The sequence below is a fragment of the Cydia splendana genome, chromosome 11 (genome assembly GCF_910591565.1).
Source record: "Cydia splendana chromosome 11, ilCydSple1.2, whole genome shotgun sequence".
Taxonomy (NCBI): domain Eukaryota; kingdom Metazoa; phylum Arthropoda; class Insecta; order Lepidoptera; family Tortricidae; genus Cydia; species Cydia splendana.
This window is the reverse complement of record NC_085970.1, coordinates 9,246,228-9,269,171: the sequence shown is the minus strand read 5'-3', so window position 1 is coordinate 9,269,171 and position 22,944 is coordinate 9,246,228. Positions and strand designations below refer to the sequence as shown.

Sequence of the window (22,944 nt, the reverse complement as noted above, 5' to 3'; positions counted from 1 at the left end):
TGGTAAAAGCTATGACAAGGATGCCTATGACAATATTACTAGGACTCCTAATTCTTCTCAGGCTAACGGTTGTTGTCTCAATAATGATATCACCTCGAATGACAATATATTAAATACTCTCTTGACCGTTTTGATGGACCTCATCCGGAGGTGGTCTGATGCATTACCGAACAACGTCTTTGGTTTAATTGAACAGTTAATTACTCTTGTTAATTCTTGTAAAAATGGCTCTCACAGTGATGCAATGGAATGCTAGAAGCGATTCTCTTCGATCTCTCTTCCTCCTCATTCAATAGGTATGAACATAGTAGCGTGTAAAGTCTTAAATATAACATATGTTTCTTTATATATTCCTCATCCAAATTGTGGCATTATTTCTGAAATGGAGTCTATCCTTGAGTCCATACCTGGTCCTTTAATGGTGATGGGGGATTTAACTGCCACAATACAATGTGGGGCTCAACTGTTTCTGATTCCGTCTCGCCCCGTTTGTTGAAGTTGTTTGATGAAATAAATTTGTGCTTGATGAATGATGGCTCCCCCACCAGGAGAACTCCCCCTACCCAGAACCCTAGCCCTGTTGATCTTACTTTAGTATCTCCCAGCTTGGCACCCCGTCTTGTTTGGGAAGTTATCCCTACTCGCATGGTGATCACCTTCCTATCATGATTTCTCTCCCGTCTGTTGATGCTACTCCCCCTCCCTCACCTCCTCCTCTCCTAAAATACAGGCTGGATAAGGCTGATTGGCCAGAATTTTCTTCCTTAGTTTTTTTTTTTTAAGTTTTTATACAAATCGGAAAATAACACGCCATTGCAAACCTATAAGAGTCATGTCAGATCGCAAAGCTGTCACTTTACGTTTCGTTATTCGTTGAAAGTGTATTTTGTGTAATTTGATGTAAAAAAATCATTCTTTTAATTTTTAATTTGTACATATTAATTTTGTTTTACAATAAATAAGCAATATTTGGTTTTGTGCACAAAAATTGTAGTGGTTTTTTCAATTTTAATTAATATTTTGACATAAAAAAGGCGATTTTGTGTTTACTCTGTCAGCAACGAAACGCAAAGCGATGACGCCATTTTGTTCCAATGGCGACGCTTGTCAGACTCAGTCATTGTCTGTTGCCCTTTGTAGTCGAGATCGTTTTTACGTACTCCTGCAAGCTTTTGACAACTATGGCGTCTTCGAAGCCCCATGCTTCTGTGTTCGAAGAGCCCGAGTCGAGTGATGGTGAAGTGCAAGTGTTCGACTCAACTGAGCCGCTTGGCACGACCTCCTCCTCCTCTTCTGTGGCGTTTTCTACTAGTGCGCGAGTGTTGGACTCAATAGAGCCGCTTGTGCAAGAGTTGGACTCTGATGAGCCACTTGTGCTCTCGCGACCTACGGTGTCGATTTATGACGACCCCGTTCCTGGTCCCAGTGGCTTGGCTGGCTCTAGTGGGACGGCTGGCTGTAGCGGGCTAGCTCGTTCCAGGGGTTCGTCGGCTTCTTCGTTGGAGGAAGACTTTGTTCCTGCTTCTCCAATTGCTGGCCTTAGCGGGTTAGCTCCGGAGGATGAGGAAGAACTTGTGGGTGCGCCGGTGCCTCAGCCTACTGGGTCATCTGGCAGAAGAATAAAGCCGTACGCGGAGGAGTTAAGGTAATTTTTGTTTTATTAATTTTAGGAGGTTTTAAAGCATTTTAAATTTGTAAAATCAAGCATTTCGGTAGGACTGTTTTTTTTTTTTTCAAATTATTTAGACAAATTTTATAGACTGAAGTAACAAACTTTTGTTAAATTTCGAATGAATACCCTCCCCCCTCCCCCCAAAAATCAGTAGCAATTTAATTTTAACATGCTTTTATTTATTTCAGAAACATGTGGAACTGGAAGAAAGTTGTCCTAGAATTGGGGACGGAAGACCAGTGTCTGCAGTTTGCAGAGGATAGAGGCCTTATTCCTGCTACAAAAATGTGCAGGATTCACCGCAATCCAATGGCTGTAACTAAGGCAGGCAAATTTGGAAAATTTAGATGCAGGAAGAGCACCTGTAGAACCGAATCAGTGTCCCGTGCAAAAGGGACCTGGTTTGACAATGTGTAGCTGCCTATCTCTGCAATATTCCGAATAATGTTTTGCTTCAGCGAGGGCTTGTCGTATAATGCTACAATGAAGCATGTAGCCTCCCGGAACTACCCCGCTGTGACTTCCAGCAAATCAATTGCGGATTGGTTTAACTTTTGTCGGGAGGCAGTCATGTTTTACGAGTTGGGCCATCAAAAGGGCACAGGCAAGATTGCCCGAAAACCCGCGCGGACGACCTAAAAAACTGGGAGAGAATCGCGCGCTAAAAAAAATCGGCAAAAAAATACGCAAACCTATATCGGAATGGTCAGCAAATTATATCGCGGTCGCACAATTTTCTTCCGATCTAAAACTGTCGTATCTAAAACCAACGGTTGTTTTGGCACCTTTACATGACAATTGACATCCCATCTATGGACTTTGAAATTCGGACGAAAAACCCGCGCGGACGCCCAAAAAACGGAGAGAGAACCGCGCACTAAAAAAATCCGCAAAAAATACGCGAAAAACATGCCACAAAAGGAAGCCGTGAAAAGGCATTACCAGCAAAACCGTGTAGATAGGATCGCCAAATCGCCACAGTAAACTCACAAGCAAACCCTGAAATATACTCAGACCCGCTGTAAACCGTTACTTACTCGCAACAGAATCCCGAAATTCACCGGGCCGCGGTAAGACGCTACGAAGAAAGTAGTCGAAACCTCCGTCATAACTTACGCGGAGCCGGGAGCTCATCGGTCAATTAAGTGATGCTGATGACGAATTAAAAATTATAATCCCCCATTCTTTGAACAAGCAATCTTTGTTTGCTTCCGACATTTATACATGTTCCCATTGTAACGCGCCTCTCTTTGAAGAAGATAAAGGCGTTAATCCTGAAGAAAGAAAATGGAGCTGTGGCGATGTTGGAAAATACAAAACAACACAATTCCACCCGCTCACTGAAGACTTTTATAAAAACCAGACTTATTAAAAACTCACGCGCTTTTAATCATTTGTTTGCCTTCAGCGCGCTGGGAACCACACATAGTTTCCAAAACCCAGATTCGGGTATCGCTTTTGTCAAAGTTCCAGGCCGTATTTACCATAGAATTTTATTGGAATATGTTAAACCACTACTAACGCCATCCAGTGACGAGTAGCGGAACTACGCCATTAGGGACAATATATGTCGAGATATGGCGCTGGCGCCGAAATAGAACACGCGAACACTTGGTCGACGTAGAATTCATAAGTAATCTTGTCAATTCTGTACATCTTTCGTTCTTCAACGGATTTAGTGTTGACGGATTCCCGGCTCAATAACACAATCCCGCCTTATCCCAAATACGATGCGATCGGCTCGCGACCCATCTTTTTGGTGATTGGCGCTAAAATTACGTAGTTTCATCCTGTACTGTAATCGAATTATTTCAATTATAAAAGTAAAAGTTATTCTGCCGTTTCAATCGCAAACCACTCCAACCTGGTTACAATTATAGACATTGACATAGACATAGAATTTTTTTTATTTAACACCACGTTGAAAAATGTTTACATGCAATGCTACAAAACATTATAAGCTTAGAATTAAACTAAAATAGGCAAAAAATATTAGATATAATTTTTATAAATTATGATGTTAAAAAGGAGTGAACCTCAGCATGTGTTGCAGCAGGCTTACCTACTACCTGAGAGAGAGACCGTACTGTGTATCGATCATAGATAATAACTTTATTTTCATAAACCTGAGTGTTGCCACCCTTACATACTAAGTGTTCAGTCACACATCTTCCTTTTTCTTTAACAAAAGTAAGTTTTCACATCACTAGTTATCGGTTATTATTGACAACGGTACATCTCTAGTTGACGTTTCTTATGAGTGACAGTGACATTGACACATTTATAAAATCTAACCTAAAAAAGTAATACGCAACTTATGTTTTTGATTAGTTAACAATTATAGTACGTATGAAAAATGGAACATTAAGCTGTTACATAATATTAAAATAACTGATCTACTCAACCATTCAAGTTTGGGAGGAGTTAAACGAAACGAAGATTTATAACAGGATAATTAACAAAATTGATAATTCTGTGTTTTATAACAATAAAGATATTTTCAAATTAATTTCAATTGTGTAATTTACTTCCACTAATTATTGATTGTCCTTGTTCAGAAATACAGTATGTACACGACACTCTCACTGTTTGTCTTTGATTTTAACTAAAACATTAAAATAGTAATCACGTTTAACAGTCTTTACACAAACACTTTTTTGTAGGCTTCACATGCCGTCCAGATCTAGTAGTGATGGTTTCTTTTTCTGGTGAAGTCTCCAGGCTTGTGGATGATGATGATTCAGGGCTAATAAAAGGGGTTGATAGTGGTGATCCTTCATCAGTTTCAAGATTGGGCTGATGTATGGGAGAGTTTACTGTGATCTCTTCTGTCGGTCATTTCGTCGGTCTGTCATTTCAGGTGGTGTTAACATTAGATGTTGGTCTTCTGCTGGTGGCGAGTAGTTCACAGTCTCTGTTTGTTCGGAAGTTGTCTCTAGGTTTGGAGAAGGTGGCAGGTATGGCGAAGGTAGTGCGAGAGTTGAGGTGCTCTGTGCCTTTGTAATAGCTTGATCGGGTAGCTCAATTATGGCTTTTCTATTCTTTCTCATTACTCCTCCTTTTTCTGTCAATATATTGTAGCTTCGAGGTTCTTCTCTTCTCCCAGTGACTGTTCCATGTATTTGTTCATTTGGTAGAAATACTCTCTTTCCAGTTTGCAATTCAGGTAGTTCTTTCACTCTGTGTCTCTTGTCATAATTTTCTTTAGCTTTTTCTCTTCTTTTTAGTAACTGTTCTCTCAAGTGTTCTATATTTTGTATTTTTGCCTTCAGTGCTGAAGATATTGTTGGTATATTTGTGTTCAGAAGTCTCGACATAGCAATTTGTGATGGAGCAACTCCTAGTTTATTGGGTGTTGTTCTATAGTGTAGTAGTCCGAGTAGGGGATCTTCTGGGTTTTTATCAAATATTGCCTTGATTATTTTTACACCTATTTCAGCGGCTCCATTACTCTGGGGGAAATGGGGGCTTGAAGTGATATGTGTAAATTCCCAGTCTGTTGCAAATTGTTTGAACTGCTTTGAGGCAAATTGAGGGCCATTATCTGATCTTAAGATGTGAGGTATGCCATGTCTTGCCATAATGCATTTTAGGTGTTTAATTATTGCCATAGAAGTAGTAGATGTCAGTGATACTACTTCGGGGTAGTTTGACAGTGTATCCCTTACAACCAGATATTCTTTTCCTTTGTAGGTACATAGATCAGCAGCTATGACTTCAAACGGGTTTTCAGGTATTTCTCCAGGTATGAGTAGTTCAGGCCTTTGTGTGGTCAGTTTAGCGCAAAACTCACATTTTTGTGACCATAGGGTGATGTCATGTTCCCATGTGGGCCACCATACTGCATGTTTGGCTCTCATTTGGCTCTTGACAGCTGTAACATGTCCAGTATGAAGTTTTTCAATTGTGGTTTGTCTCAGTTTTGTAGGTATGAATATTTTCAGTCCACATGTGATTAATTCATTAGTTAGAACGAGATCTTCTTTATGTTCCCAAAATGGTTTTATTTCTTCTTCAATGCTTTTATAGCTGGGCCATCCATTCATTATATAGATGTATAGTTTCTTGCATATCTCATCTTCTTGTTGAGCTTCTTTTATTTTTTTTGTAGACGTTCATCTGAGAAAGGCATAGCTTTCTGGATGCTCAGAAATGTTGATTGCTCAAGCATGTCGCTCTTCTCGAGAATGTCTTTGTCTTCTTCTGCAGTTGGAAACGGAGCTCTGGATAGCATGTCAGTTGTGTGAATAAGCTTTCCGGGGACATGTTCTACTTTGTATTCAAATGGGGTCATTCGCATTCTAAACCTTTGCAGCCTAGTGGGCAAGTCTGCAATGGGCTTCGACACTAGTATAGCGAGTAGTGGTTTGTGGTCAGTTCTTAAATGGAACATTGGTAGATAGAGTTTGAAGCGTTCACATGCCATGGTCGATGCGCATGCTTCCTTTTCAATCATAGCATATCGCTGTTGTGTGGGTGCGAAAGCCGATGACCAGAAATGTACCGGTTTCCAGATATCTCCGTGTTTCTGTTCTATCACCGCACCCATGCCATACTGTGACGCATCTGCCGAGACCCTAGTTTCCAGGCTTGAGTCATAGTGAGCTAGCTGGGGAGCTGAAGTAAGCAACTTTTTGATCTCTTGAAATGCAGTAGTGTGTTCAGCATTCCATTCCCTTGTAGTCTTTTTTTAGATCACGGAGGGGTTTTGTCAGATCTGCTATGTTTGGTAGGAATCTGAGGTGTTGATTCATTGCTCCCTTAACACAGGTATTTTTATACTTAAAAAGGTGCACCAACCTGTATTTTGTTAAAGATTGCTTGTTAGCGAATAAATAAATTTTCATTTTTTTTTTCATTTTTTTTTGCTCCCATGAAGCTTCTTAGTGCAGTGAGGTCCTTGGGTATTGGTAGGTCAATTATAGCCTTAATTTTATCTTGAAGAGGTTGTACTCCATTGCTTGTTATCTTGTAACCTAAGAATATGCATTAATTTGTTCTGAAGATACATTTCTTCTTATTTAGGGTCACTCCTCCTTTCTGTAAAGCTTTGAGTACTTGCCTGAGGTTCTCATCATGTTCTTGTATGGTTTTTCCGTGAATTAAGGTGTCATCAACATGATTTATGCAACCTTTAATGCCTGCTAGTATTGCGGCCATTTTCCGTTGAAAAATCTCACTTGATGAGTTCATACCCATTGGCATTCTGTTGAATCTATATCTTCCAAAGGGGGTGATGAAAGTAGTTAGATCTTTTGAATTCTCAGTAAGTTCAACTTGGAAATAGCTTTTTACAGCATCAATTTTTGAAAAATATTTGGATCCCGCAAGTTGTGCCAAGCATTCTTCTACAGTTGGTAAAGGATGATATTCTCTCATGACGTTTTTGTTTAGTTCTGTGTAGTCAACTGTGACACGCACACTAGTAGTGTCATTTTTGTCAGGGACAGGTACCATAGGAGCGCACCATTCGGTTGGGTGTGTGACAGGTTCAATTACTTTCATGTCTTGAAGATTTTGCAGTGCTTTTTCTACCTTTGGTCTTATTGAAATGGAAATATGCCTTGGAGTAGTTACTGCATACGGTTTGGCGTTCTGTTTCAATTTTATGTTGTATCTTCCTTCCATGACACCTAATCCTGCAAATAAGTCTGGAAATTCATCTTCCGGCAGTGTCTTGTTGGAGATTTGCATAATTTCAGTCTTTTCATGCCATTTAAGTTAAATGGCATGAAAAGACTGAAATTATTTTACATGAAAATTAAATGATTTAACAATACTGAAAGTGTCACACTCGGTTAATCCTAGTAGTGGTGTTTGTTGGTCTTGCAGCACATAGACGTCTGTGACTAAGGTTTTGTTTTGCCATGTCAGTTTGACTTTAGGGCATACACCTCTTGAAGGCAATATCACTCTACATGGTCCTAGTAATTTCTCCTTGACTTATGTTGGCTTCGGTAGTTTTAGCTTGACTCTCAGTTTAGGGCTTATGACGGTTTCCGATGAACCAGTGTCGACTTTGAACTTGACTTTTTGGCCATCATTTACTAATATTGTGGCATATTTAGTTTTTGAGCGGGCTGATCGTGGTGCTGAGTTTACAGAATCAATAATTTTCTCCGAGCTTTCTATGATTCCAAAGAAAAATTCATCTTCATCTTCTATCACCTCATTAACAGTCTTTTGTTCCTTTTTGTCTTCTTTCTTTTTCTTACAGACAACTAGCCAGTGCCCTTTGAGTCCGCATCCTTTACAGGTGGAGTTAGTTGCTTCACAATCTGAAAACTTGTGTTTGGGCGAACGCCCGCACTTTCTGCAGCAATCTGTAGTTCCGGCTTGTTTTATCGGTTTCTTCACGCTCATTCTTTTATTAACGTAGTGTACTTCGGGGGCTTGGTTTTGAGTGTGGTCATGTTGGCCTCCACGACTTCGGCGTGTCGAACCCTGTTTATGACGGTTTCCAGTTTCGGCTCCTCTTCTAGGTTTTGAAGTGCCTTTGAGAGTTCCGTATCTCTCATACCAGCGACAATTCTGTCACGTATAAGTTCGTCTTCGAGAGTTCCAAACTCACATTTTTTTGCAATATTGTGCAAGTCTTGATGAAATCGTCTATGGACTCGTCTTCGTTTTGCACGCGTTGATTAAACCTGGCTCTGCTATACATCTTGGTTTTGCGCGCTGTATAATATGATTCGAATTTGCCTTTGACGATGTCATAAGATTTCATGTCACTTTCAGTCAGTTTCATTAATGCGATGACGTTGTTGGCCTGGCCACCCATGATGTACAGCAACGAATTCACTTGAGTTTCGCTCGGTAGCATCTTTAAGCGTGTGGTTTCTCGGTATTGTTCAAATCAAGTTATCCAGTTTTGCCAGTCGACCGCTTTGAAGCTGAATTGTTGTGGCGGCGGCGTGGTCATGCCGGGCAGGAAGTTGATAGCTTGAGCACCTAATGATGTCGTTGCGGCAGGTTGAGACGCAAGTTGTGTCTGCAGCTGCTGTATTAGCAACATTTGGTCATCTATTTGCTTCTTTAGCTCTTCCATGATGGTTTTTATAATTATTTTTCACTTTGGGAAAATTAACCACCGTGTCACCATTTGTATCGATCATAGATAATAACTTTATTTTCATAAATCTGAGTGTTGCCACCCTTACATACTAAGTGTTCAGTCACACACGTACTAGATACGGTCCACACAAATTCGAGGCCATCAAGAGCCTCCGGAGGCGATGGTCTGCCAACACGGACCAGAGCTGGTGGAGCTGTAGAAGTTAAGCGCCAGCGTTCCTACAGCCCACCGTTACAGCTCAATGACGGCCGGTTGTTTAGTGGGTAGACTTGGGTCCCATCAGCCCAAGGAGTCCCACATAACCACTCGGGTCCGTCCCCGCACCCGAGTGGTATGCGTAATTGCATTTTTCCCCTCCTCAACAAAAAAAAAAGGCTTACCTACTAGGTACAACGCTGGTTTTCAGGCCGACCCTTCGTACAATACGAATTTGCTTGCTGCTTGTCGGTAACTATGGCTATTTTAGCTTGTGTAGAAGATAAAATAGGTATGTGTATATATGTTTATGTTTGTGGATATATTTATAAGATTATACCATTATATACTGTATGATACTGATATGTGAAGGTAGGTTTAATGTTTAGGCTAAATAAATACGTTGGGTAACAAAGTATATATTGAGGAAATACATGAATGGAATAATATTACTATAAGTATAGGTACTGAGATTAACAAAGTTGAACGGCGCATAAGTACGATTTCGACCACTACATATACGACGGTTTTACTCTAGTACCAGGAGGTAGCGTGCTTTGAAATTCTAGAAGTTGTTGTTTGAGTTTTAATTTAAAAGTGCCAATTGTATTTAAGTTTTTGATAGCTGGCTGTATGTTATTCCAGCATTTTGTTGCTGAGTATTTAAAGCTACCTTTGAAAACGGCTAAGTGACAACGAGGTAGTAACAAATAACAAATCATCAATAATAAATTAATAAAAGGTAAACAAACTATCTGTCTCTGTAAACTCATATTATGTAGGTTACTCCGTAAACGTTATTTTATTTCTATAGCCTCCTCCACACTCGTGCGCGAATCGCGGCGCGAAGCCACGAACGCGACTCACGCGCATAGTCTGGAGGGGGCTTAATAAAGTACCGCCGTGTGGCGCCTCTATCAATGCGCAATGCATCGCAATATTGTAACTTGAAGATGGAAGTTGAATAAAACTACAGTTATAGAATTCTCATAGTTTAATTGATTGGAGCTGGCTTAATATTTTTTTTAGTTTGAGCTATAATGAGATGACCAATCCTATCGGTGTATGTACATTGAAGACCATAGCGAGCGTGAAAGAACCAACATTGGACGAGGTCTCAATAGAGATATTGTTAGATGCATAACTCACTTTCTGCACCAAACGAATCCATATATAGAATGTTTCAAACGTTTAAGTCTTGAAACAACCGGACAAGCCCATTTAGTGTTCGACACTAAATGGGCGTACCGCGTCATACTGCGTCGCGTCATACCTATCGGTAATATTTTGGGCGATTTGCCAATAGGTAACGAAGTCGCCGCCATAATAAGTCACTCTAATGAACGTTTCTATCCAAATTCCAACACTTAAAGCAATTTGGGCAATTGGCGCACGCACGGCTCATCAAGTCGATATTTTAAAAGTAGATTATTATGAGACTTTCCAATATCCGCTATTATACCCCTACGGTGAACTGGGGTGGAATGGAAAATTGGAATAATGGATAAATTTAATACAGAGAAATTATCGCATTAGAACCGAGTTTTTCACAACTATCACGAATCTCTGAAGAATGGATGGATAGTTGAAATGTTTTGTAGAATTTCAGAAGAAAGATTGAGATATTTTCCCTACAAACTTCGTGAAATCTAAACGCTGCGGTATTGAGAGTCGCCCAGCTTGACAAAGTGGTAGAGTCATGAAATGACGAAACAATATATGGCGAGGGCGGTATTGTACCGGGTCGTGTTTATTTGCGAGCAGGGCAAATTTACAGGCGGTGAGAGGTACATGAAGAAACAATATTTAGACGCCATTGCATTATTAAACAGATATGGCTCGGCGTCGTTCTTTCTTACGATGACATGCAATCCGAAATGGCCGGAAATACAACACACCACACCTTAAGGCCAGAACCCCTCATCGACCGTATGCGCACGAGTTTAACAAAAAAAACTTGCCGCTGCATGAAAGACCTAAGTCTGGCAAGTGGTTTGGTAAAGTTGTTTACATTTTGCACGTAATCGAATTCCAAAAAAGGTGTCTTCCACATGCTCATATAGCATACAGAGTAGAGGGCGGCGGTCCAGAACATGCTGTCGATATTGACACTTATTCGAGCCGACATACTCACAAGGAGGGGTACCCAACTGTCCGACTCCGATTTGATTTATTTTGATATATGTTATAGAGTAGTCTAAAATAACGGACACGTATTTTTTTTTAGCTGCCCAAACTCAACCTGTTAGGAGAAAATGGCCTTCAAAGTACTGAAAATTGACCAAACCTTCTAATTTCTATGAAAAACTTTTTTCAAAAAATTGATAATTAATTACTGGTTTCGTTATATGTTGGAGAACATGAATAAAGAATGGGGAAGTGTTTTGTCATTTCAACACAAACTAATTTTTTATATAAAAAAAATATATACCTATATAATAAATAAATATATTTTTATATAAAAAATACATAAACATATATCAAAATAAATCAAATCGGAATCGGACAGTTGGGTACCCTTCCTTGTCAGTCCCGAGGAGGCTGGGGGCAAACTCCGCGAGGCTATTCTAAAACACATGATACACAGCCCATGCGGAGAAAATCATCGTACCGATCTGCAATGCTGGGACAGTGAATCCAAGAAATGCACACGATATTTTCCTCAAAAAGAAACTCCAGTCACGTACTGCGACGACAAAGGATTCACTCAATTTCGCCGCAATAGTAAAAACGAAGCTACAATTAAATTCCGCAACAGAGATGTGACACGGCACTTTGCATGTATAATTCAGTTTAACGTTTTTAGGATTGTCTCGAATATAGTATAGTTTTGTTTTATGGCAAGGAAGTCATTGATGTAGCAACAAAACAAATGACAACCATTTGGCCAATTAGAAACTAATTAAATCTGATGGTGTTGCTACTTCAAATTAAATGCTAAATTGATGGAATAGTATTAATTAAATATTTAAATCAAAACTTAATTTTTAAATACAAAAAAGGTGGAAATATGTTTAGATAATTAAATATGATTTATTTCTACACTCGGGTGCAAAGAAATCGGACCACCCCAGCATTTTCAACATTTTTTCAATTTGTGTAAAAACTGTAACCTCGATCATGATAATTTAAATACCACGTGGTAGATAATTTTCTGCCCTATCAAATGACATCAATATTCAGGGGTGGGGATGGATATTGTGCAAAATATGGGCCTGGAAATCACCCCCCTCCAACTGCCTCATTAGCGCATGCACTAATTGACCACTTATCATTAGGTATAAAAACAGTCATTATCATTGTTTATGCATCATTCGTGATTGGTACGTCTTCCTGAACACTACTCTCATCGCCTGAACCTGGAAAAACTGGAGAAAAATGGATACTACCTCGACTGAAGCCGGCCAAGCAGTTGCCCTATTGCAGGGAGGGCTTAGTCAACGTGCAGTGGCTCGACAACTCAACCTATCGAAGTCATCGGTTCAACGTGTCTTCCAGAGATTCCGCGTAGATCAGACGTTATCCAGAAGACCCGGAACTGGCAGAACTCGCATCACTTCTGAGAGAGATGACCGTTTCATCGTTCTTACCTCGCTACGAAATCGTCGACTGAATGCCGTTCAGCTTCAGCAGAAGCTCCTAGAGACCAGGAATGTGTCTATCAGCCGATGGACAGTTAGAAGACGACTGAAGGAGAAGGAATTGACAGCTCACAGAGCTGCAAATGGCCCAAAACTCACCCCAATACATCGTGGACAACGACGCGTCTTCGCTCGCGAACATGAAGAATGGACCCTTCAGCAATGGAGTTCCGTACTTTTTTCCGACGAGTGCAGGATAACTTTGTCTGGCAATGACGGACGGGTACGAGTCTACCGAAGACCTGGGGAGCGGTTCTCTCAATGCTGCATCGAGGAACGTGTTGCTTATGGTGGGGGGTCAATCATGGTCTGGGCTGGTATTTCTTTGGAAGCGAAGACGGACATTGTGTTCATCACAGGGCCAGGTACCAGACCGAATTCAGGCGGTTTGACTGCACGTCGGTACGTGGAGGAAATCCTGGCTGATCATGTGGTCCCATTTGCGGGTTATATCGGCGATGAGTTCATCCTCATGCAAGATAACGCTCGGCCGCATACAGCCCGGATCACTAAGGAGTACTTGGAGGAGGTCGGCATCAGAGTCATGGAGTGGCCAGCCCGCAGTCCTGACCTAAACCCGATCGAGCACATTTGGGACGAGCTGAAAAGAAGAATCCGGGCCAGAAATCCCGCCCCTGAATCCTTACTGGAGCTAAAGACTGCGATCGAAGAAGAATGGGCGGGCGTCCCTCAAGACACTGTAAAAAAATTCATAAGATCAATGAAAAACCGAATGACTGCATGTCGTAGGGCTAGAGGAGGCAATATACAGTATTAAAATGCTGAAAATTGTTTTAATTTTTACTTGATATCTTTAGAATAGCAGTTTTCCCATTATGCATAAGTTTCACTCCAGTATGCATTTTTAGGGTGACAAAGTTCTTAGCCCTGAAAGCCTGAAAATATTGGAAGTAAACCTGTGAAAAGCACATCAATTTATAGAGGAAAAGCCAACCTTTCATTAGGTATATAATATGTCACAGTAGCACATACAGTTTTTACAGAAATTGAAAAAATGATAAAAATGCTGGGGTGGTCCGATTTCTTTGCACCCGATATATGTTGGACTTACATACAAAAAATTATTCCAAGAATTTCATTAGTTACTGTTATTTTGATTGTGTTATCCCAGGGACAGTTAGGTTGAGATCATTTCCTGGTTGGCTTTTGCCCTGGATGGGCATCTTTTAATTTAGAAAGTGAAGCTAAATACATCATGCTCTGGTAGCATCGATCCGAGTCTTGGTTAGGCAGCAGCCGCTGCATCCATGAGCTAGGAAGCTCATGCCGAAGTTATTTTGCCCAGACAGTAAGTAGAATATGATAATATATAATTGTCTTCAGGTTTGACTCCTTGTTGAATCTTTGTCCCTGCTTATTTGACCATTCGTTTTGTTTCCAGTCTGCTGGCGAAACAATGTGGTGGGATGGGATAGTTAGAGCTGTGAGATGAATCCACTCTAGGAATTTCCAGCTGGTAAGAAACTCAGAATATAATAATGTCCCTTGAAAGGTTAAGATATATATATACCACATGTTTCTAGTTGTTAATGTTGAAATGTTTCTTTCAGCTGACTGGGTGTTATGTTATGTCACGCTACTGTTATGTTGCTGTTATTTCGGAGTAAGGAAGTCCGTCCATATCCATCAAACTTCAAGTGCGTATGGTGAGCTGTTCGTCATGAGAATTTCGCTTTTCTGCTGGGTGGAGGAGACGACACCTTCAAGCTGAGGCCTTAGGCTTTCTGTGGTGCTCCGCGGTGCAATATTGTTATGAGGTTGGTGTGCGCTTTCCTTCCATCCTAGAAGCTTTTTCCAAATTTATAGTTAGAGAATTTATTAAATCGTATGTGATGGCAAATGATAAATTAGGTACTAACAAATTTAGATAGGTCTGCTTGTAAATCATTGTAGAACCATTTTTGGCACGACCCGGCTCTATCGTCTGACATTATAGAATAAGGTGCTTAATGCTAGCTTAATAAATGATTTACTTGTAGAACAACTCCCTCAGTGTGAGAATAGAAATAAATTATGTGTCACAAAACTAACATTTCATTTTGACATCCTTTAGAAACCCCTGAATAGTTGATGGAAATAAGTGTAAGCACCTGCTTGAGTTTTTGGTTAAGATTTAGATTGGTTAATTTAGTAACCTTAATTGTCCGTGAGTTTCCTCAGGGCAAATAGGAAAATAACCGTGACAATTTGGCGCCCATTAAAGAGATTTCTTTTTGTTTTAAGCTAACTATTTCCATCAAATTCAGTTTATATCATTGCCATTACATATTGATGAGAAAAGTTTTGTAATACTTACGGTTAACCCCTGGAGCGCCCCAGATTTACCGTAGTATGGAACTCCTATACTAGTTACCAGCACACGTGTCTGTTTAGGGCGCTCCACGGGTTAAGTATTAATTTTGAGCTTGTGCTTTGGCTTTGCACACTTTGATACCATCCAGGTTAAGCTTTAGCTGTTTTACAGTTAGTTTTGTCCAATTTGCTGCACGAAATGCAGTATTTTTGGTGAAATCCGTAAATGAAATGCTTTGATTTTCAGTTAGTAAAATGTGTGCTGACATTTTGTCAGGAAGTTGAAAGTGTCAAACTTTTAGTACATTTTGCTACTTTTTATGCTTATGAGCTAGTCTCTAAAGACTGAGACCTAAGATATTTTGCATTTTTGAGGATTTAAAAAGCATTTTTTAAATTTTGTTGTATAACTTGGTTAGTTATAGACAAATATTTGGGCAGAGCTTTTATAAGTACTGCAATTGAGTTGTATGTCATTTCGTTAAGGTCAAATCAATGATCTTTTAGGTCAAGTTCGAAAAGCTATTGAGCTTGTGCAGAAACTGTTAAGAAATTTGAGAAGTATTGTTTAAGTGTAAAATTTTAACTCAAAATACCTTTTAACATTAGATATTTAGCCACAGATGGAAAGCTTAAGTTACAATCCAACGTTATTTTGGGCTTTAAGAACAAAGGAAATTGTTTTTGGTAAAATGTATGAACATACAGTGTGTACATACTTGATTTTGGAACGTTTTTTTTCTAGATAGACTTCAACTTGAAAGCTTGCAATTTTAGGACAATTTTGTGTAGTAATTTATTTTAGTTAGTGGCTTGCTTTCACTGTTATCAATAGCTTTGATACAAATTTTGTTTATATGAAATATGTAAGATACTTACACAGAGCTAAAAAGGGTTCATTGTAGTAAATAACACAATAAATTTAGCATTGTTTATTATAAATAGCAATGATACAATAGTGCCACATCAATTTGTAAGTCTTTTGCCATCATATTTAAATATTTTGAGTTAAACTTATTATACAACGGCGATTTCAGTACACTTTTAATGTTTAATGCCCGTTGAACTTATTTATGAAGGAGGATCAAATCTGAGGCGCTGCTGGCAGTAGTTGGAAGTTTGCAGGAACGGCGGAGAAGTGGAAATGTTTGAGTGTCCGGCAGCAGCAAGATTGATAGTCTCCGGCAAGTGACTTCTGTTGTGTTCCTGATTAGTAAATGACTTCGATTTGTGAAGATATACTTCTTCAGCGCACTGCCAGTGCCTGTGTTCTCATGATTTAACATTGTTTGATTTTCAAAGTTGCAAATTCCTGTAGTCCGGTGTCCAGTTATAGGCATAGCTGGATATCTATTGCTTTTATGGTGGTCTGTTGTTCAAATTTAGCACAGTTTTATAGTAATCTGTAACAATTTCATTAAAATTAGAGTTGATTATACATACTTACTACGTTGGTTATTTTATAAAATACAGGGAACTTTACAGAGGTTTTGCGTTCAGTTTAGAGTATGAGAACGAAAGTTGACTCCTTTTCTCATTATTTGGTTGATTACCTGTGTTTATTAGTAGATTTAATTCCATTCCAAGTTCGCATTTTGGCAAACTAAATATTGAAGTTCTAAGTAGGTATTTGTTCGAAGTTGATCACACTCATATCTAGTTTTCCAATTGGTTATTACATTAATGGCTAAAATATAGATAAATCTAGTAATAAATGCGGCGAAAGATAGTTTTTTGGCAGGTAAGGTTATAATTCGCAAAATATCTCAGTGACATTTAACTTTTTAAAAGCAAGAGTTAGGCCAAGCGCGCACCACGATTTTTTGTCGCGCGATAATTTAGCCGCAGAAATGTAACGTATGGGTTTATATGGCGGTGCGCGCATATGCGGCAAAAAAATCGCAGCGATTTTAAAATTGTGATTTGTTACATTTTTCCGCGACAGCGCGCGACGCGATTGTCGCAAAAGTGAATTGCAGCATACGAAGGTGTATGGCCCCGCGCGCACTGCGATAATAAAATCGCAGCCGGGACCCCGCGGCGGCGCTCAGTCGGCATTTCGCTCTTCAAGCGTTAACATGTCGGAACCTGATTCTCCAATGGAGTTCCAAGATGAGACGCTAGATATTGACCATTTAATTATGGAAATCGAAGGGAGATCACCTTTGTGGGATAAATACTCGAAATCATACAGCGATCGCATACTGAAGACACGTTTGTGGGAGGTTTGTCAAAACGTTATACCGAAGTGGGAGGAATTAACCAAGGATAAAAAGAAAAAGACCGGTAAGATGTCAACAAGGTTTTATTGTGATACATAGGACATAAGTTTAGTTACAATTAAATTTTATCGTATTGCCAAGGAATAGATCCAATACAAGAAGTGAAGTAGTTTCCAAAATAATCTCGTTTTTCAATACAGTTGTTTTTCGGTCGTGCAGGCGTAGGATTCATGTTTTTTAGATTACAAGTATACAATTGGTCTTCGAATCTTATTCCATCATATGTCCGTACGAAATTGTGTAGGATACAACATGCTTTTACTATTTTGTCACAAAATTCAATTTTCACGTCTAAAGACCGATGCAAGATACGCCATTTATTTGCTAAAATTCCAAAGGCGCATTCAACCATTCTTCTGGCCCTTGACAGTCTGTAATTAAATACTCTCTGTTTAACTGATAAATTTCGTCTGGGGTATGGTCGCATCACATGCTTGGAGAGTGCAAATGCTTCGTCTCCCACTAAAACAAACGGCATTTCCGGGCCATTTGTATCATTCGGTAAACGTCTTGATTGTGGCACATTTAACCTATTATTTTCTAATTTCTTTGCAAAATTAGTTTGCTTAAAAATGGTAGAATCGCTACCGCTGCCATATGCACCGACGTCTATCATAGTAAATGAATAATTCGAATCCACTACAGCCATCAAAACTATAGAATTATACTGTTTATAATTATAAAACTCTGAACCTGCTCCATTTGGCTTCTCTTGTCTTATATGCTTTCCATCCACTGCTCCTAAGCAATTTGGAAAGTTTGTTCTGTTAAAAAAACCCTCAGCAATATTTAACCAATCGTTTTCATTTGGTTCGGGCATATAAAGTAGATGCAAACATGACCATAACTTTTCACAAGTATCTTCAACTATTTCTCGAATTGTGGTAGCTCCCAATAAATATTCGTAATACAGCGAGTAGAAACTGTTCCCCGATGCGAGATACCTGAAAAATAAAACTAAGTTAAATAAAACGTTTTGACTATTAATAAAAAATGTTTACTTTTCAGGTGCTGACTTACAAAAAAAGTGGAAGAACTTAAAAGACAGTTTCTCAAGAGAATTAGCTTCGCAAAAGAAAAGTGTGTCTGGTGAATCGGGGAAGAAGAAACGCAAGTACATTTACTTCGATCAACTTTCGTTCTATACGCTGCTTTCCTATTTGCCCTGATAGCTATTAATACTCCTAGGGATACTAGTAGTAACGTCAAACCTATGGAAGAATGCGCGAAATCTGACATTCAGTCGGATGAGGAAAATACCCAACCAAAGCAAGACACTAGACGTTCTAGACATCTACGTAAGAAACAGACAGGCGCTGAAGTAAAAAAAGGAAACACAGATATTGACGAAGAACTATTGAATATATTACGTGAAAAAAAGGAAAAAAACTTTGACGAGGACGTTAGTTTCGCTGAAATGTTGATACCAATCAAAGAATATAATACTCACTAGGAGAAGAACGATAACTCCATACAAAAAAATGTCCCTTTCAAAAGTTCGTTTATACTACTAGCGCTCTGGTAGGATACCATTGTAATTAGAATTGACAACTCGTTTAGCCTAGCGGGTATTGGCAGTAATCCAGTTCAGGAAGCTAATGGTCCTGGGTTCGAATCCCGGAGAGGGAATTTCTTTTTGTATTTTTTTCTTTTTTGTTGGGGTCAGGTTTTTAAGAGCCCATCAACATGCACACTAGCGCCACTACTGAATACATTAAACTAGTTTTTATGTTACTGGATTCGTCAATCTACCCGTCCAAAGTTAAAACGGCCGTTTTTGTTTTGAGCACATAGATCGACGAATCCAGCAACTTAAATACTAGTTTGATGTATTCAAAAGGTACTTAAATACACAATACAGTCCGTAGCGGCCCCTTTTTTAGATTTAAATAATCACGATTATTTAGCAGTGGCGCTAGTGTGCACGTTGTTGGGCTCTTAAATTAGCATATCACAAATAAATAAAAAAATACGTTAAAAGATAATGAATGATTAGGTACTATATTTAGAAATTCGTCAAATATAAAAGGTAACAAAAAGTTACGTATTAAGATATAAATATTTTCATTCCTATTAGCATTACTGTATATATGTTAGGAGTAATACATATGAATACATACATTGATATGGCAAATGGTTACAAGTTGTTATTACATCTATCCGGTTATCGGACATTTTCTGCTTCACAGCTCCGCGCGGCGTTCTTGATCACCGGGAAACTAGTCTGGATATGCGGCAGATACGTGCCCTTTCAGCTTTTTCCAAGAAATCATATGACGGCCCAGGATTATAATATATTATTATCTCACGCTCAAGCCATCAATTTGATTGATTCAATTTCTAAAACAAAATAGTCACAAATTAAACAATATAATCTAACTTCCTAATTACTAACGTCGCTAATTCCTAGGGTCTAAATTTACCAGCTCAAACAATGTGAAGTTTTACATCTATGATGAATTTTGATTATAATTTCGGACGCGATATAACGTCCGCGGGTTTACGGGGATAGTAAGATTAAATTATTATATTTGAATTTGGTAATTTAGTACGCTCATTTTTATTTAAATATTAATATATTTCTTACCTTGAAATTATCGCTGTTTCTGGTTTCCAAACACACATTAGGGCTTTTCATAATCCGGATAAGAATTGTTGATAAAGTCGCCATTGCCGGATACAGCAAGGAAGGAAGAGAGACAACGGTTTAATTTTAACTAAGCCTGTCTGTGCGAAGACGCATTTAGATATGTTGCTCGTACATATGAATAGTTTTTATTTTAAAAATTAATAGGAACCTAAATAAATATATTTCAAGTGAATAAATCGTTTTATATGAAAACTGATATATTTTTGCGTTAAATTACTTTACTGACAGCATTGACATTACAGACTTTTGTAATGACCTATGTTCTTACCGGCCAGACCCAAATCAAGGCCTATCAAAGAGGCCTATTGACAAAGTTTTTGTTTTAATTTTATTAAGGAGGGTAGAGGCACGTCTACCCTTCGTAGATTTTATGAACATAGACAAAGACAAACTGAAATATAATAGATAACAATTTACATATATCAAAATATAAATAATAATTTACATATGACTACTTCATAAAATACAAATCAAAATATATTTGATAAAATAATTTCATTTGTTCCTAGAAATCGTATAGACGTATAGACAAAGCCAGTTCTAGCAATGTTGCTGTAGTAAAATATTTTTATGTTAATTACTGGCAATCTCGTCTGGGAACGGACAACACATATACAATTTTGAAGGGTCACGTCGTTTCAAGGAAGTCAATAGGCCTACTCGCTACCGAAGTAAAAAGTTTTCCTATTTAGTTATGTAAATAAAAGATATTATATTATACTCTTTATTCATCATTTTTCTTATACTATAGAAACATTTTGACAAAAAGCAAACTCAATAACAACAAAATCTTTTATTTTACTAACAATTTTATGTTATTAATAATTGTTACTGTGTGAGAAAATGAAATGCCTGACAATAAATACTAATTTTGTAGTAATCTTTGTATAAACAGCAATATACCTATTTACTTAATTGACGCGACCCGGACAATAATATGGCAGTAAAAAACTTCAATATTAAAATTGAAATTTAAGTATATTTCTTTTATTTGTACGACAAGCACCAAACAACGAATGCAACTTACCATGACGCGTCTGCTATGATAATCTATGTACGCAGTTGGTGCGTCCTTGTCATTCTCGCTGATGAGAACATAAACTTATCTCGTTCTGTCAGCCGGTGAAAATGGCGGCTGGGTTTATTTAATTCAAGATTAAACCGAAGAAAAACGGGTTATTTCAGCTTTTACTTACCAATGATATGTGACGCCGTCAATTTTTTTGCGCTTCCGCGGATAATTTGAGCATTTCAACATAACGCAGGTCAGCATTTAGTTGCTTAATACACGTTATTTGTGGAAAAGTATTAACCGGTGTACACCTTCGCGCTTGCGTCAGGCAGACTGAGACAAACTCGTACACATGACACGAGGTGAGTGCTTCAATTTTGGAACGTGTATAACACATCTACATATAAAATATCATAGCCTTATATCTTCAAAAGCACACCCTTCAGGTAAAAACGGAAAAGTTCTTCATGGACGGCAGATAGAGGGTTACCACCCCATGTAGCTTCCTTGATCGTATCGGGACTCATTTCTGAGTTTTAGAGGCACGCTCATTGTACACTTTCTTTTATTATATATATTGTTTATAGTGTAAACATCTCAAGGTACAAACATAAAAATATTATCGAATTTGTGCCGACTGGTTTGGCCAGACCGCTATTATGGACCAAACACTTCGTTCATTGGGATTAGAAGATAACAGAAATTTTTAATGATCATTCAAGACGAACATGAGGCGTCAGGAGACCCTCTCGCTACGGAGTATCGTCGCAGCAGCGCGGTACGTCAGCCAACCTGGTCCCGCTCAAACGGTATCACCAGGCTAGGGGTCGCGGGGTTGGATAACGGCCGGTAGTGACAAAGCTGGCCCACACCTGCCGTCCACAAAATGACGCGCGAACACCTAGACACAATCTCCGCAGCCGGAAGACGAAAGCTCGACAAATTCACTGTGGCACAAATATTGGTCCAGGTATACGAGGCGGTGTTAACAACAGATTAAAAAAGTGAACTTACCGGTGTGCCAAATGTTGTCAGAGAAACACGATACGAACACTATAGTGTATTGGAATGAGTGGAGAAGGGCCGCGGGCGCCCGTGCCTAATGAAGTAGTCATAGACAATACGGCGGCACTAAAGAGTGCTGTTACAAAAGTATTTGCGGGTACTGACATCAGTAAGTACATATAACGGACCAGTGTTTTAACTATTTAAAAAGCCTGAAGGGCCTTTACCGAAATGTTATATCCGCCTGGATGTCGCGCATTTCATAATCGCGGCATGCAGGTGCAGGTCTGGGTCTGACACAACGAAGAAACGTTAAAAATATTTATACGTAAAGTACTGGAGGTGACCTCTATCTCCATCCCCTCCCGGTCGAAGTAATGGTCTCCCCGCGCATTTGCAGAGGAAGTCCATGATTTAGGCGAAGCACAGATAGGGAACCACACAGCTAAAATGTCTATTAGTTAGGCAACTAACAAAATTTATCCAAATTTGCCAAGCGAAGGCCCCCAGGTTAATATTGAACATGAAATTACCAAAATCTTCGACAATGCTGATCATTCCGACGCGATCGATTTATATTTATTCACGGGGCTCGGATACACGAGATCGTTTTGACGCGCCGATAATAAATATTTTTATTTTAACAGCCACCGGGTTGATGAGCTTAACGTGTCCAACTATGCTCCCGGATTCGCGCGTTTGTTTCAATGGTCGAGCATCAAAGCTTTCGACAAGCTTTTATTTACGATCATGCCAGTACCTTCAACTAGGTACGAAGATGAACATACCCTTATGCAACAGGTATTGTTTGAAATCAGTAAGATCCGATTGGAGTCATCGACAGTAAATTTACCGCGCCGCGAATCGATTGTACTGATCGAAAGACTTTGGGCTTCAAAATTGATCGAGGTCATTAACAAAGACCACACTTTGGACCCAAATTTAACCACGTCGGGCTAATCTTTGTGTACCCACGATTTGGAAGTTCATATTTTTTTTGTAGATAGAACTCGTAAATAGAAAGCGTTTTTATGTTATTTTAGGGCGAGGAAACTTACGGTTTATGAGATATAATTTTTTAAAGTTTTCATACATATCA

General features: G+C 39.0%; 1 protein-coding gene across 1 annotated transcript; it reads left to right on the top strand.

Moving 5' to 3' along the window:
• The first annotated feature begins 1,046 nt into the window (after nucleotides 1-1,046).
• On the top strand, nucleotides 1,047-2,279 carry LOC134795034 (uncharacterized). Its single transcript, XM_063766882.1, has 2 exons — nucleotides 1,047-1,645; nucleotides 1,861-2,279. The coding sequence occupies exons 1-2, from the start codon at nucleotides 1,095-1,097 to the stop codon at nucleotides 2,087-2,089; spliced, it is 780 nt and encodes a 259-aa protein (XP_063622952.1). The 5' UTR covers nucleotides 1,047-1,094; the 3' UTR covers nucleotides 2,090-2,279.
• The last annotated feature ends 20,665 nt before the right edge of the window (nucleotides 2,280-22,944 follow it).